Genomic DNA, 14,414 nt, shown 5'->3' with positions numbered 1-14,414 from the left:
GTGCTGCCTGCCTGCAAGGGTGTCACAGTGGGGCAGGGGAGGAGGTGATAGAATAGTGTGTGTGTCCCTACGCTGTCACTGTCTGGGTGTGGGTGATGGGGGTGTCACGGGGTGTGTGTAGGGGTTGAGGGGCGTGTCACTGCATGCTGGGGTGCTCTGGAGTGTTGCAGGGGGTGTGACTAGGGGCGTGGTGGGGGTGTCACCAGGTACTGGGGGTGCTGGGTTATGTGCTGGGAGTGTCAGCACACACGGAGGGTGTGGGTATAGGGGATGACGGGGGTGTTACTGGGAGTGCTGGGCCGTGTGACGGGGCCGTCACCCTGTACCGGGAGGTGTCCGAGCCGGCTCCCGGCGCTGCGCAGGCGCACAGCGGCGGGGGCGGAAGCGGCGGCAGGGCCGGGGCGACTGGTGTCGCCGTCCGCCTCCCTTCTTCCGTCCCTTCGGTCGCCTCCGCCGCCATGGCGGATCCCGGACGGCCGCAGCGGAAGCTGTCCCGGGTCGGGGAGAGCCTTTATCGGGTCCTCGGCCTGCAGAAGGGTAGCTCCCCCGAGGAGATCAAGCGGGCTTACCGGTACGGCGGGCACCGAGGCGAGACGGGGACTGGGCCGGGGCGAGGCGGCGGGGCTGGGGCAGCGGCCTGGGGATCCGTCCGGGTGGCAGGCGGGGCGGGACCAGCCGGGAGGGTGAGATGGAGGGGGGCCTGGCGCGGGGACCGTCCCGGGGGCGCCCGGGCACGCAGGGCCGGTCCCGGTGCCGGTATAGGTCCCGGTCCGGTCTTACTCGGCATGTCCCGCAGGAAGCTGGCCCTCAAGTACCACCCGGACAAGAACCCCGACGACCCGTCTGCCGCCGAGCGCTTCAAGGAGATCAACAGCGCTCACGCCACACTGAGCGATGAAGACAAGCGCCGGCTCTACGACCAGTACGGCTCCCTGGGGCTCTACGTGGCCGAGCAGTTCGGGGATGATGCCGTTAAGCACTACTTCCTCATGTCCAAGTGGTGGTTCCGGGTGAGCCTCATTACTGATTAGCCCGGCACTGGGCATCGTCGGGGCTGCCGTGGTGGGAGTCCTGGCATAGCTCAGTTGCACTTACAGGGACCTGGCTGCTGGTACAGCTTGGCTCCAGCTGCTGGCACAGCTCAGATGTTCTAATAGGGCTGCTGTCGCTTCCTCTGCAGGCCTTGGCCCTGTGCTGTGGCATTCTCACCTGCTGCTGCTGCTGCTGTTGCTGCTTCTTCTGCTGCGGGACATGCTGCCCGCCGAAGGAGGATGAGTCCTACAAGTACGTTGACCCCAAGGACCTGGAGGCGCAGATGCACGCAGAGGACAGTGGTGAGTCAGACTGGCTGTCTGTTTCAAGACCACCTGACTGTATCTTGTGTGGGACTCAGGGGGAGCTCGTGTCTCATCTCATAGAGGGGATGGAGCTCTGGCTCACAGCTCACATGGGACTCAGCTGCAGCTCTTGCTGAACTGCCAAGCCTGGGTGTTTCCCAGCTGGACTGGGGCTTGTGATAATGACAGAGGGACCAACCACACAGGCCATGAAGACTGTCTCCTTCCTTGCCTGCCTCTAGGTGAGGGCCCTCTGAAGCCCCTGTGCAGGTCTCTGACTGAGAGACAGATGAGTCTGTGCCTTCCAGAGTGTAGAACATAGCAGGAGCAGGCATGGTCCAGGCTGGTTTAATTCTCTGGGCGCTGGCCATACTGGTGCCTATGAGGACTGCCAGTAGGTGACTTGTGGAAGTCTCTGTGGGGTTGGGGTACTGCATTATGGCTGTGTGCTGGCTAGAGGTTTGGGAGCCTTTGTGGGGGTGTTGGGGCATCCCAGATACCAACTTGCTGGCACCACAGTATGAGGCTGATGCACAGTATTTCTCTTCCAGGTCAACAGATACCCATGGTGTCACAGCCCCACCCTGCCAGTGTGGAGCCGTTGCCAGCTGTCAGCGCCAGGAACGATGCCTGAGGCTGGCCTTGGTCCTGCCATCTCCTCCAGGACTCGGGGCTGGAATCCTCCTTTAGGACTGTTACTTTCCGGGACCCCGGTCACACCACTGGCACCGGCTTGCCGGCGTCACGGTGGTTAGAATCTCAGGTTATTTTAGCCAGCATCAATGCAGGGGCTCCTCTGGCCCTGCTCAAGCTCTGGGGCAATGCCCCTGTCGCCCAGCACTGGTAGTGGAGGTGGCCTGGAGCCTGTGCTGCTGCACCCCATCCCCTGTGCCTCCTCGCTTGCTGCTGTGCCCTTGCCTGGCATGGGACACCAGCCTGCCAGCTGCAGGCACAGACCTCTCCAGGCCAGGCTCTGTCACTCATGAGACCGTCAGCACTGTAATCTCTGGCGCTGGGCTGAGCCCGCTGCCCAACCTCACAGGGACCCTCACAATGGGTGCTGGGTGCCAAATGCTGCTGGTGGGGTTCGGGTGCCACCTTCTGTGCCCCCATCCTCTCTGCCCTGCCACAGCCCCGGGCACTGGCTGCACCCTTTGCTCGCTGCTGCTGGCCGGCTCCCTGCAGGGCTGGGCCCAGCACAGGCACTTTCCTTGGGTTCATGTAGGTTTTATGGCACCATTAAAAGGTGATGAGAGGGGAACTGTGCACGTGTCCCGAGTGCTCCAGAGTGGGACCTGGCTCTACCTGGGGGGCTGCAGCCATGGGTTGTGTGGGGAGGATCAGCTGAACAGGGTGTGGAGTAGCTGGGTCATGTCTCACTTGCAGCTCAAGGGATGACTTTCTCAAAGGGTGTAGGTTGATCTGTTTCCTGTCACTTTTCTGGGTCAGTTCTGTGTGCCCCAGTTGGTGCTGGCTCCCACAGGGCTGCTGCCACGCAGAAGTGTTTTAGCCCATCCAGCTGGCACTAAACGCTCCTGCAGCCACTTCCTCACTGCTGCCCCTTTCGGTGGGATGGGGAGGAGAAAATGCCACAAAAGGCTCAAGGGTTAAGACAAGGACAGGGAGGTACCACATACATGTAAGTGCTTCCAGTGCTGCTGATTGACTTGGCCTTGCCCAGAGGTAAGTCTGACATCTAGCTCCACTCCTGCCAACCCCCTGTCCCAGACACAGACCTAGCACTGCAGGGCAGCACTAGCCTGGCTGGACACCCTGCTCCCAACTGGCACCTGCGCAAAGACTGTCCCTCTTCTTCCCACTGCTGATGTGTGATGTAGCAGTGTTCTGGTCTCCCTGTGACCCTGGGGGAGATGCCACCCTGGGCCAGCCTGGCTGCCAGAAGCAGCTCCCCTAGACATGGGACTGGCAACTCGGTGTGAATCTCGCTGCCCTGGAGCCCTGTTCCTAGCCTGGACATAGCTGCTAGCTGCCTGGTCAGGCTCCTTAGCTCCTTCCTGGCTCTCCCAGGGACTGTGCCCCTGCTGAGGGCCAAAGCTGGACTGTGCTGCCACATCCTGGGGGAAAAGGGGTAAGGGTGACACCATGAAGCCTTTGTCCTTCCCTCCCACTCCACAGGCACCAGCCTCTGCCCACAGATGCACAGGCTGTGTCTCACTCCCTAAATATAGTCAGTGTCAGGGGGAGCAGTGGCACGGGGGGTAGTCCTGGCAGCGACCTTCTGGGAACCTTCCCACGCTACTGTCCAGGGGTGCTGGCACTGGACAGGGTCTGTGGAGCCTAAGGGGACCCTGGCCCTACTGTCTGCCAGGGAGGGCATGCTGCCCTGCTCCCCCAGGCCTGGCTCTGCTGTCCTTGGTCTTGCCTGCCTGCCCCAGCCCCATGGGCTCCATCACACAGGATGTTAGGGGTTGGAAGGGACTTCCAAAGATCATTGAGTCCAACCCCCCTGCCAGAACAGGACCATAGAATCTAGCACAGGTCACACAGGTCTTGAAAGTCTCCAGAGAAGGAGACTCCACAACCTCTCTGGGGAGCTTTGCCTTCCCCGTGCAGGAAGTAGTGGCAATACAGAACCCCTAGGAAGCAGACTAGGGGCCTGGGCTGGGGTGGAGAAGGACAGGCACCGAGAGGAGGTCTGCCTGCGGCGGGGGGCTGTCAGTCCTCGGGTCAACTGGTCCCTGGGGATCAGCCGGGCATGGGCTGTCAGCCAGTCCCAGGAGGTTAGCTGGGCCGGTCCGGAGGCTCAGCCAGTCCCTGTGGATCAGCCGGTCCCCAGGGGTCGGCCAGTCCCTGTTGGTCAGCCGGTCCGGTCCCAGGGGTCAGCTGGTCCTGGGGGTCAACCTGTCCCGGGGCCAGTGGGCCCCTCTGACGGACCGTGACTCAGTGTCACCCGACGCCGCCGACAGCTGCGGCGGCCCCGGCTGGGCGGGGGCAGCTAAAATTAGTGCCGAGTTCCGTGGGGCCGGGGCAGAGGTAGAGCGGGGATCGGACGGCCGGAGCGGAGCCGGAGCAGGCAGAGCCGGGCCGGGTCGGGCCGGACCGGACCGCGGCCATGAACTTCGCGGTGGGGTTGAAGCCGCTGCTGGCGGAGGCGCGGAGCATGGAGAGCTTGGAGAAGCAGCTCATCTGTCCCATCTGCCTGGAGATGTTCACCAAGCCCGTGGTCATCCTGCCCTGCCAGCACAATCTCTGCCGAAAATGTGCCAACGATGTCTTCCAGGTGCGCCCGCACCGGGACAGGACCACGGCGTGGGCCGGATCGGTTCCCGGCACTGGGACTAGCCGCTGGGATCCCTGGGTGGGCTGTACCCTGGTCTGCTGGGAGTGGGGACAGAGGCTGTGTCCAGGGCAAAGTCTGTGTCCATGTATGTGTGTCTGTCCATGTCTGGGGCTGTGTCAGCGTTTGTGCCCATGTCTGTGTCCATGTCTGTGTCCATGTCTCCATTTCTGTGTCTCTGTGTCCATGGCTATATCTATGTCCATATTGTTGTCTCTCCATGAACATGGCTGTGTCCATGCCCATGTCTACCCATGTCTGTCTATGCCCGTGTTCATGTCCACGTCTACAGCTGTGTCTCTGTGTCCATTTCTGTATCCCTGTCCATGTTTATCTGTGTCTGGGACTGTACCTATCGGTGTCTGTTGCATGTCCATATCCTCATGTGTTGATGTTGGTTTGTGTCCGTGCCTGTGTCCATGCAGGGAGGTGGGGGACCCAGCCTTTGTGGGATTTTTTGCTCCTGGCAGCAGAGGCCACGGTGGAGGGTGCTGGGAGGCTGTTAGGGGGCTCTGAGGGCGGGTGAACACAACCATGCCCTGCTGCCCACTCAGGCCTCCAACCCACTGTGGCAGTCACGGGGCTCCAGTGCGGTGCCGTCGGGCGGCCGGTTTCGGTGCCCGTCTTGCCGGCACGAGGTGGTGCTGGACCGACACGGCGTGTACGGGCTGCAGCGAAACCTGCTGGTGGAGAACATCATCGACATCTACAAGCAGGAGTCAGCCAGGTGCGGGGCGCACTGGAAGCACTGTGGGGAGAGAGCCTCAGGGAGAAAAAAGGGAGCCTACAGGATAGGAGGGCCGCAGGGTTCGGGTGGGGGCTGTTCCTAGGGCCATGGGGTATCCCTGGGTCTGGGTGTGTCCTTGGGGACTGGGTGTGTCCCGAGGACTGGGAGTGTCCCTGGAGTCAAATGAGGGCCGAGGGTGGCCCTAGGGCCATGCATATCCCCAGGGCTGGAAGAATCCCTCAGATCAGTGGTATCCCTGGGGTTGGGGGTATCCCCGGGACTGGGGACCCACTGTTGGGCAGCCATGCCCGGCCCCTGCTGCAGGCCCCTACACGCCAAGGCCGAGCAGCACCTGATGTGTGAGGAGCACGAGGATGAGCGGATCAACATCTACTGCCTGCGCTGTGAGGTGCCCACCTGCTCCCTCTGCAAGGTCTTCGGGGCGCACAAGGACTGCGAGGTAGCGCCGCTGCCTGCTGTCTACCAGCGACAGAAGGTGGGTGGTGCTGGGGAGTGCTGCTGAGAGGCCTGGAGACTACTCACCCAGCCAGCCTCCATGCTCTTCCCATCTTATCCCACCCCCTACTGTCTCATCCCATCCCCTCACATCCTGCCCTGTCCTATTGCCAACCCTTATCCCATCCCATTTCCACCTTCATCCCATCCTATGCCTGTTCCCCAACCCTAACCCATCCCATCTTGATTCCATCAATTCTCATCTTGTCCCACCCCCATTCCCCATCCCATCTCATCATGTCCCATCCCCATTCTCATTCCTCAAGTTGTCTCATCTTGTCCTGTCCCATCTCATCCCGTTGTATCCCATCCCAGAGCGAGCTCAGTGATGGCATCGCCATGCTGGTGGCCGGCAATGACCGCATCCAGGCCATCATCACACAGATGGAGGAGATCTGCCACACCATCGAGGTCGGGGCCAGGGAGTGGCATGTCCCCAGAGCCGTGCCAATGGCAGGGACATGGGGAGGAGGCAGAGGCAGCCCTGAGCCCTGTGGTCCCACAGGAGAATGGTCGTCGGCAGAAGCAGCACCTGGGGCTGCGCTTTGACACGCTGTGCAGCATCCTGGAGGAGAGGAAGAAGGAGCTGCTGCAGAGCATCGCGCAGGAGCAGGAGGCCAAGGTGCAGCGCGTGCGGGGCCTCATCCGCCAGTACGGAGACCACCTGGAGGCCTCCTCCAAGCTGGTGGAGTCAGCTATCCACGCCATGGAGGAGCCCCAGATGGCTGTCTACCTGCAGGTCTCTGTGGGCAGGGGTGGAGGCAGGACCCTCCAAGGGAGCTGGGGCTGCCCTGGGGCTGCCCTGGGGTTGTTGTGACAACCTGTTGTGGCAAGTCTTTTCGGGGGGACTTGGGGCTGCTCCAGGATTGTAGTGGGGAGCTGGGAGGCCGGGACTCCCCAGGGGGATGGGGGAACTGTGGAGCCAGGTCCTTCCAGGGACTAGCCCACAGGACGGTGGTGGGGAGCTGTGGGACCAGGACCTCACAGAGGGACTGGAGCTGTCCCAGGACAGTGGTGGAGAACTGGAGGCCAGGTCTTTCCAGAGAGGCTTAGACCGCTCCAGAACTCTGCTGAGGAACAGATCCTTCCATGGTGTCTGGGACTGCCTCAGGCATTGTGGTGGGGCCGCGGGTCCCTGCGGGAGGCTGCGGCTGCATCACAAGGCTGTCCTGGAGGCTGTGGTTGTTCCAAACGATCTGAGTCTGCCCCTGTGATGTGCTGGGATGGGACTGTAGTGAGGGTGACATGTGGTTCCTGGGGTCTCAGGTCTCATTGCTCCAGGGAGACACTGACCCCTCCACACTTTCCTCCACAGCACTCCAAGGAGCTCCTGAAAAAGTGAGTGGAGCCTAGGGAACATAGGGGCTTGAGGGCAGGGGCAGGGTGGGGAGGCATAACCATGGCTGCAGATGTGGGGACCCCACAACTCCCAGGCTTCTCCTGCCCTGCAGAATCACAGACATGTCCAAGGTGTCAATGAGCAGCCGCCCAGAGCCTGGCTATGAGAACATGGACCACTTCTCCATCAATGTGGACTATGTGGCTGAGATGCTGAGGACCATCGAGTTCCAGACAGGTGCCAGCACCAGGACAAGTACTGCCGTGCCTGGGGCACCCAGCCCTTGGACAGGCAGAGCCTCCTGGCCAACTCCTACCCTACATGGGGCTGTGTCTTGGGCGCAGGAATAGGCGTATGTGGCCCTTCAGCTGCTCTCAGGGACCTTGCAGGGTCAGGCCATCTCTGTGCCCCTTCCTGACTTGTGGGCTGCTGTTTCCCTCACTGGGATGGTTCTCTCTCTCCTGTGATGTCCCTGGGCTGCCCAGGATGTGGGGAGGGAGATCGCTGGCTGACCTGTGCCCCTGCCTGCAGAGCCACTGGGTGAGGATGAGGCAGATGGACCCGGGGATGGCAGTGAGGCCACAGCAGACGAGGATCGGCTGGACAGCCTCGAGGTTGCTGAAGCCACAGAGGGTGAGTTCTCATGCTGTGCCATGCCATGCTGTGCTGTGTCATGTCATTCTGTGCGTGGTTGCTGTGCTTGACCTCAGGGCTGCAAGGGTGGTTGAGGCCAGCAGAGCCCAGAGGGCTGGGGTTGCCATGCCCATGGAGGGGGGGACTGTGCCATACTGTGCCATGCCATGCCCAGCAACATATCTGTGTGGCTGCTCCATGGCCTGCATGTGGCTGTGCGGGTCTTGCAGCATGGCCAGAGGGTCCCTGCCTCCATCTTGTCACCCACTTTCCCTCTGCAGATGTGGGGCCGAGACAGAAGCCAGCAAGTTCGCCCCATGGTGAGACCCTCCCTGGGACTGAGGAGGAGGGGATGGAGATGGGATCAGGCCACAGGGTGCTGTGGGGCAGAGGAGGCACATCTTGGGGAGAGATGGGTGTTGGGAGAGAGAGGAGGGTTCACACCTTGGGGCCCCCCAGGCTGTCCTCATCTCCCTGCCTGCAGGGGCATGGGTCCTGGGTCCTCACTGCACAGTGCTGAGGCCACTTTCCTTCACAGGTCAGCACTGATCTGGTGCTGTAGTGGAGGATTTGCACTCTCCAGCTCTTTCCTGTCCTTGTCCCCACCCTTGGTGAGCCCCAGCCCTGTCACTGAGATGCCCCCAAAGCTGAAGCTGCTCTTCACCAACATTAAACGCTGTGTGAGGACATCATCTCAGGTGTGGTGTGTGGGATGGGTGGGCGTGGGGGCTGTCCCACCCACAGTTCCATGGGTTCCAGCTTGGCTCTGCCTCACTGACCTGGGTCCGCCCTGGACCCCCAGCAAGGGTCTGAGTCCCCAAGGGTCCCTCACCTCTGCCAGCCTAGAGCAGGAGCTTTGCATCCCAGACCTTGTGAGTGGGGCTCTGTGCCTGCGGCTCTTGTCTGGAGACCGCCCGCAGCCCCCACAGCGCTGCCAGCTTCCCCGCCGGGTGTGATGCTTGCTGGACAGCACTGTCCCCTGGGTGCTCTGAGCAAACAGCGAGAGGCTGAGCTGGCTGAGTACACAGCTGGGAACACCATGATCAACACTGGGTCAGGCTGTGCCCCCATCCCACCGGCTGTGCCCCCTGGGAGGGACGAGGCAGTGCTGGATGCGTCACCTGCCTGGTCCCACGCCACTGTGATGTCACAGATGATGCAAAAGGTGATGGCCGAGGCTGGGGCTGAGCAGGTTCCCTGGGTTCCCTGAGCAAGTTCCCAGCAAGAGCTGGCTGATGGTTCTGCCTGGGACTCCCCATAACCAGCAGCCCTGGTACCCCACAGCAAGTCCAAGGCCACCATAAGGGCCAGGGGCTGGGGGGCAAGACCCTGGAGGATGGGCCCATCTGAATGGGAAAGGCCAGGGGTGCTCTGAGAGCCAAGGGAGACCCCTGTGCCAGGGCTGTGCAAGACCCTTCCCCTGCTGCCACTTGGTTTCTGCCCAGTCAGGGTCCCTGTAAGCAAACAGGTAGGCACACCTGGCTGGGCAGGGGACACAGCAGGGACAGGAGCCAAGCTTGTGCAGCCAGGGGAGGGGAGACTCCTTGGCTGCCTCCTGGGGTGAGGGCAGCTGGAGCCAGAACCTCCAAGACCAGAAAGAGAGCACAGGAGTTGGTGATACAGGGTGTTGCACAGAACGTTCCTGTCAGATTCCAGGAAAATTCCATCTCCCAAGAGCACAGCAACCATGGGGCAGCTCCAGCTCCTTCAACATTGCCCCTACTCAGGGCAAGAGGGAGCAAGCGATGCAGCTGAGCTGCTGTGGTTTGACACTGCAGGGGCCACAGCAGAGCCCTGGCCATGGAATGGGACATGCACCAGCACCCCTTCCTGTAGGACACTGCTGTGGAACAGGACATGGCACCAGTGTCCCCTCTATGGGACACAGCCCCACACAGCTCTCATGGAACATGGCCCAGCATGGCTCCCTCATGGCCCCATGCCAAACCCACACCCATGTAGATGTTCAGGGATGCCACACACCTCAGGGACGTCACCCTGTCCCCATCACTCTCCAGAGATACTGTTGAGGGGCTCACAGAACCATGACAGTCTGTTGGCACCCTTGGATGCTGCCCCTTGGTACTCAGGTCGTCTCGGGAGAGTCCTCACCTTTGTTCTCTTTTTTGGGTAGCCCCATGTCCCAGTGCCCATCACCCATTGCTTCTCTCCCTATCTCCAGCCTGTCCATTGGGCAAAGGTCTTGTGCATCCCAGCCCCAGCTGATCTCTCACTGATCCACAAGCTCTACAGTGAGATGGTGACCAAGAGCTGGAGAGATGGATTCATTATCCTTGGAGGGGTTTCAAAGCCATGTAGATGTGGGCCATGATTTAGTGGTGACCTGGCAGTGTGGGGTTAACAGTTGGACTCAATGATTTTAAAGGTCTTTTCTAACCAGAATGATCTGATAGTGCTATGACACTGAGCTGAAGATTCAGCAGCAATGTGTGGAGGGTCCATCAGTACCGTGGGCTGTAGGGGACAAGTCCCCTGTTCCAGCAATGTGAGGAGGTTGTGGATGCATGATCCTAGCCAGGTTGGGGCTTCCCAGGTGACTTCTGGAGAACTGGCATGGGATTTATTCTGGGAAATCTATTCCAGTATGGCTCTTCTTGCCAGTACACTATTCCAGTTCTTATTTTCTTGCATTCAGATGGACTTTCCTCCTCCAAGGCCCAGGTGGGCACAGCCATGAACTACCAGCTCCAGCTGCCCCTGCCCTGAACAGGAGGCTGGAACAGGAGATCTCCCAAGGCCTTCCCCTGCTCCCAGCCATCTTGGCATCCTGTCACCACTCCTGAGCTGGTCTTCTTCTGGCTTTCCTCAGCAACTTTAGCTTTTGGAGCTGCCTCTGGCCAGATTCCATCTACCAGGTCACTGAAACGGCTCACTTGGAGCTTGTGGTGTGCACCCTGATAGTGGCCCTGGCAGTACTGAATTCCAGCCCCTCATGGCTGCTGCCATCACACTCCGGACACCCTCCAGAACCCTCCTTCCTTGCTCTCACACTGCTTTTCTAGTAGGTGCTGGAGAGGCTGAAGTCCTTTGAGAGGACCAGGACCACCTGTGAGGAGGCTGAGCCTCCCCACAGCTTCATCCATGTCCTCCTCTCGATGAGGGTCTGGAACAGATCCAAAACCAGTGGATGTGTTCCCTGCCTTCTGCTCCTGGTTCCCCAGCACCCAGCAGCACTCTGTCCTCCCAAAGGATCAAACCCCTCAACCAGTGCTCCCATGGCCCTCCTGAAGTGCCTATGCCTGTACCCCTTCCCATGCCCCAATCATACTATGACAGCAGCCCTTGGGATTGCTACATGCAGGACTCAGGTTCTCCCTACAATTCGTTTGCTTGTAGGTGCAGCACCTTTTGCCCTGCTCCTTAGTGACAAGGCACCCACTGTCCCATTACTCTGTGCCCTCGGCCTCCTGATGCACGCAGGGCTGCACCCAGCCCATCCCTCCGTTAATGGTGAGCCTGGGCCCGGTTCCCGGTGAGCCTATCCTTCTGGTCTTGGTGAGCCGATCCTCGGGTCAGCTTACCCTCCCCTCCCCTCCCCTCCCTCCTCCGTCCCAGGGACCCCCAGTCTCCTCCTCCCGCCCCGCACTCGCTCACGCCTCAGGTTTCCACCAGGTTTTATTACAAAATCGGTGCGGGCCGGTCCTGGGGCTGGTACCACACCCACTTGCCCCAGCACGGAGGATGAGGCGGGGGCAGACCGGTGCCGGTCCCGGCGAGTTTGCCAGTGAAGCGCTGAGCGGCAACGGCGTAGAGGCTGAGACAGTGGCCGGACCCCGGCGCAGCCCCGATGGGGTCCGGAGTATCACGGAAGGGTCCCGGTGGTCCCGGGCCGGCGCTCAGCGTCCCACGGCGTCGAGGATGCGGCGGTTGCTGTCGGCGCGGGCGCGCTGGCTCTGGGCGCGGGCAAGAAGCAGGAGATGCCGCAGGAGGTGAAAGGTGAGGTCGATGGAGAGCGGAGGCTCGTCCCGCCGCCCCCGCCACGGCCCCGGGGACGGCGGAGCCAGCGGTGGCCAATGTGGAAGCCGGTCTCGAACCCCTGCACCGGCCGCCGGGACGGAGCCGTCGGGGCGGGTGGCGGCGGGTGGCGGGCGAGCGAGGAGTAGCAGGAGGGCGAGCAGCGCCTGTCTCATCCTCGGCTCCGGCCGCACCTGTGGGGCCGTGGGTTCAGCGCGACCGGGACAGACCACCGGCGCACCGGGACGGATTCCCGGGACCAGGAAGACCCTAAGGGAGCAGTAGGGGACAGGCGGGCACCGGCTCGCCGTGGGGCCACCCCGGACACGGTGCCCCTTTACCCGGCCAGTGCACCATCCCGTACGCGCCGAGCCCTGCCTGGTTCCTTGCACCGGCGCCTGCTTGAGGCGCTGCACCCGTGCCCAGTGCACCGTCCCCTTACCCATGCACCATCCCGTACCCGGTGCACTGTCCCCGGTCCCCCGTCCCATACCCGGTGTGCTGTCCCCGGTCCCTTGTCCCCTCTGGTGTGCTGCCGGTGGAGTGGAACGCGAGTGGTCCCGCGGGAGCTGAGCCGGCGGCGCATTCGGTGGTTATATAGGTCCAGGAGCTCGGGCTGACGTCAGCGTCGGGAGCGCACCGACCGACGGAGAAGTAGGGGCGGGGGGAGGGGGCAGCGGGACCGCTGCGGGAAGCGGGCGCCCAACAGTGGCAGCGAGCGCCGGGACGGCGGGGCAGTGGGTCTGCGGGACAGAGGCTCTGCACCAGGGGGCCGCGACTCCGTTCCATTCTGGCCCCCACCTGGAGTAGCACGGCGGGGCTGTGCCGGTGCCGCTGATGATGCAGCTGCCGGCAGGTTCGCAGGGCCAGAAGTGGGAGCCGGCGCTGCCTTCCGGTGTCCCGGTTCCCCACGGGTCTCCCCGCTCCCCCTCCCGATCCCAGTCTCGACCCCGTTCACCGGGAGCCCCGGGGCCCAGCCCCAGTGCTCGCAGTGCCGCTGTCCGCGGTGCTGAAGGCCCGGGAGCGCGGGGGCTAGGTCACGGGTGGGGTGCCGGGGCCGGCGGAGCGGGGGTGACCCGCGGCTCCTGGAGTGGGAATCCTCTGTGCGGGACGGGCCAACAGCCGCGTCGAGCCGCGACGTCTGGGCAGGCACCGGGTGTGGCGGCGGAGCTGGCTCCGGGACTTCCGGCCACCGGCACACACCAGCCACTAACACCCATCACCATCCGCCGACAACCGGCACCCACGGGCACAGAGTGGGCACAGTGGAGCACTCAGGGCCTGGACGTGGCGGGGCCTGGGAGTCACCGTTCCCTGGTCAGCGCTGGTGGTGCTGGGGTCACACTGCTGCGTGCACCGGTACCGGTTGCTGCAGACAGCCCCCAGCAGCAGCGAGGCACCACCAGCCAAGTTCCGTGACTCATAGCGTGGAGGCTCCGGAGCCGACAGCGCTGTGCTGCATGCGGGATGTTCCAGCCGGGCATCGGCACCGCTGCCAAAGGGTGAGATAGAGCTGATGGTGCACCACTGCCCTGCCTGCAGACCCTTTCCCTGCCTGCAGACTCACAATTCTTGAAGATCTCCCTGGCAGCCCTGTACCTCTGCCTGCAGGTGAAGGGCACCTGAGCTGACACACAGGGTCGATGCTGGTGCAGGTGCCAGGGTGTGCCTGGAGAATGCCCTTTCCCTGTGCTGGTGCCAGGCAGAGCCTGGGGACAGCAGTTCTTAGCCTGGCCCCTTGCCCAGTGCATCCCACCCTGGGCTGTGCAGGGGTGAGGGGGCACAGCCCTGCCCGAAGCCAGACAGCACACGGTGTCGTGCACCTGTGACACGGATCTGGCATGAAGTTTGGCAGCCAGCACCACCTCCCCATGGCTCTAGGGCAGAACCCTCAGCAGGAGCTGGGCTCAGTCCCCTGAGCCCTGGCAGTCTCCATGCCATGGAGCTGGCTGCTGCTGGGGACAAGCACCTGGATCAGCCCTTCTTGCCACTCACTCACTGCCAACATGCTAGGGCCTCCTGCCTCCCACATAGGGCTCAGTGCATCGGGGTTGCAGCCTTCTGCAGCCTCTGACCAGTGTCATCCATGCTATGCACTGAGAAGAGACTGAGCCAAGCCCTGCAGCTCCCTGTGGTGGCCAAGGGCAGACTCGGCCCTGCACCTTGAAACCCTGATGCTGTCCACAGCCCCACAGCACGGCCCTGGTCCTGCAGCTGAAGGCTTCTCAGCTGTGCTGTTGGGCAGCTGTAGCTACAGCCCCACCACATCCCTTGGGTGCTGAGGGCTGGGCACCCAGCGGAGCTATGCCATCACCACAGAGCATACAGGGGTCCTGCAAGGATTTTGGCTCCTCCACGCTTTGGGTGGCACCCATATGCCTGGAACTGCAGTCATGCCTGGTGTGCCCAGCATTGAGGGGGTGTACCAGGGCAGCATGAGGCAGGGTCCATGTGGGCTTGCGGGGAGGGGAAGAATGGTGAAGAGGAAGGAAGGACAGTACAGCCCACTCAGCCAGTGGCACGATGGTGGCTGGTCAGTGGAGTCCAGCTGCTTGGGGCTGCAGCAGCATGACTGAGGGGCACAGGGCT

General features: G+C 62.4%; 3 protein-coding genes across 3 annotated transcripts; 2 read left to right on the top strand and 1 right to left on the bottom strand.

The window, feature by feature from the left end:
• Positions 1-354: 354 nt before the first annotated feature.
• On the top strand, positions 355-2,591 carry DNAJC5G (DnaJ heat shock protein family (Hsp40) member C5 gamma). Its single transcript, XM_054178378.1, has 4 exons — positions 355-571; positions 797-1,010; positions 1,181-1,334; positions 1,889-2,591. Exons 1-4 carry the CDS (start codon positions 459-461, stop codon positions 1,969-1,971), a joined length of 564 nt encoding a protein of 187 aa, XP_054034353.1. The 5' UTR covers positions 355-458; the 3' UTR covers positions 1,972-2,591.
• A 1,765-nt stretch (positions 2,592-4,356) lies between these two features.
• On the top strand, positions 4,357-8,382 carry TRIM54 (tripartite motif containing 54). Its single transcript, XM_009909513.2, has 9 exons — positions 4,357-4,578; positions 5,190-5,362; positions 5,687-5,858; positions 6,194-6,289; positions 6,384-6,617; positions 7,194-7,216; positions 7,330-7,454; positions 7,749-7,850; positions 8,132-8,382. The coding sequence occupies exons 1-9, from the start codon at positions 4,411-4,413 to the stop codon at positions 8,368-8,370; spliced, it is 1,332 nt and encodes a 443-aa protein (XP_009907815.2). The 5' UTR covers positions 4,357-4,410; the 3' UTR covers positions 8,371-8,382.
• Positions 8,383-11,707: 3,325 nt separating this feature from the next.
• On the bottom strand, positions 11,708-12,421 carry UCN (urocortin). The gene is made up of 2 exons (XM_054178388.1): positions 12,319-12,421; positions 11,708-12,019 (listed from the first exon to the last, which is right to left on the bottom strand). The coding sequence occupies exons 1-2, from the start codon at positions 12,409-12,411 to the stop codon at positions 11,708-11,710; spliced, it is 405 nt and encodes a 134-aa protein (XP_054034363.1). The 5' UTR covers positions 12,412-12,421.
• Between the last annotated feature and the right edge of the window lie 1,993 nt (positions 12,422-14,414).

This window comes from Dryobates pubescens, chromosome 3 (genome assembly GCF_014839835.1).
Source record: "Dryobates pubescens isolate bDryPub1 chromosome 3, bDryPub1.pri, whole genome shotgun sequence".
Classification (NCBI taxonomy): domain Eukaryota; kingdom Metazoa; phylum Chordata; class Aves; order Piciformes; family Picidae; genus Dryobates; species Dryobates pubescens.
Note: the sequence above shows the minus strand (reverse complement) of the source record. Positions and strands in the feature narration are given on the sequence as shown.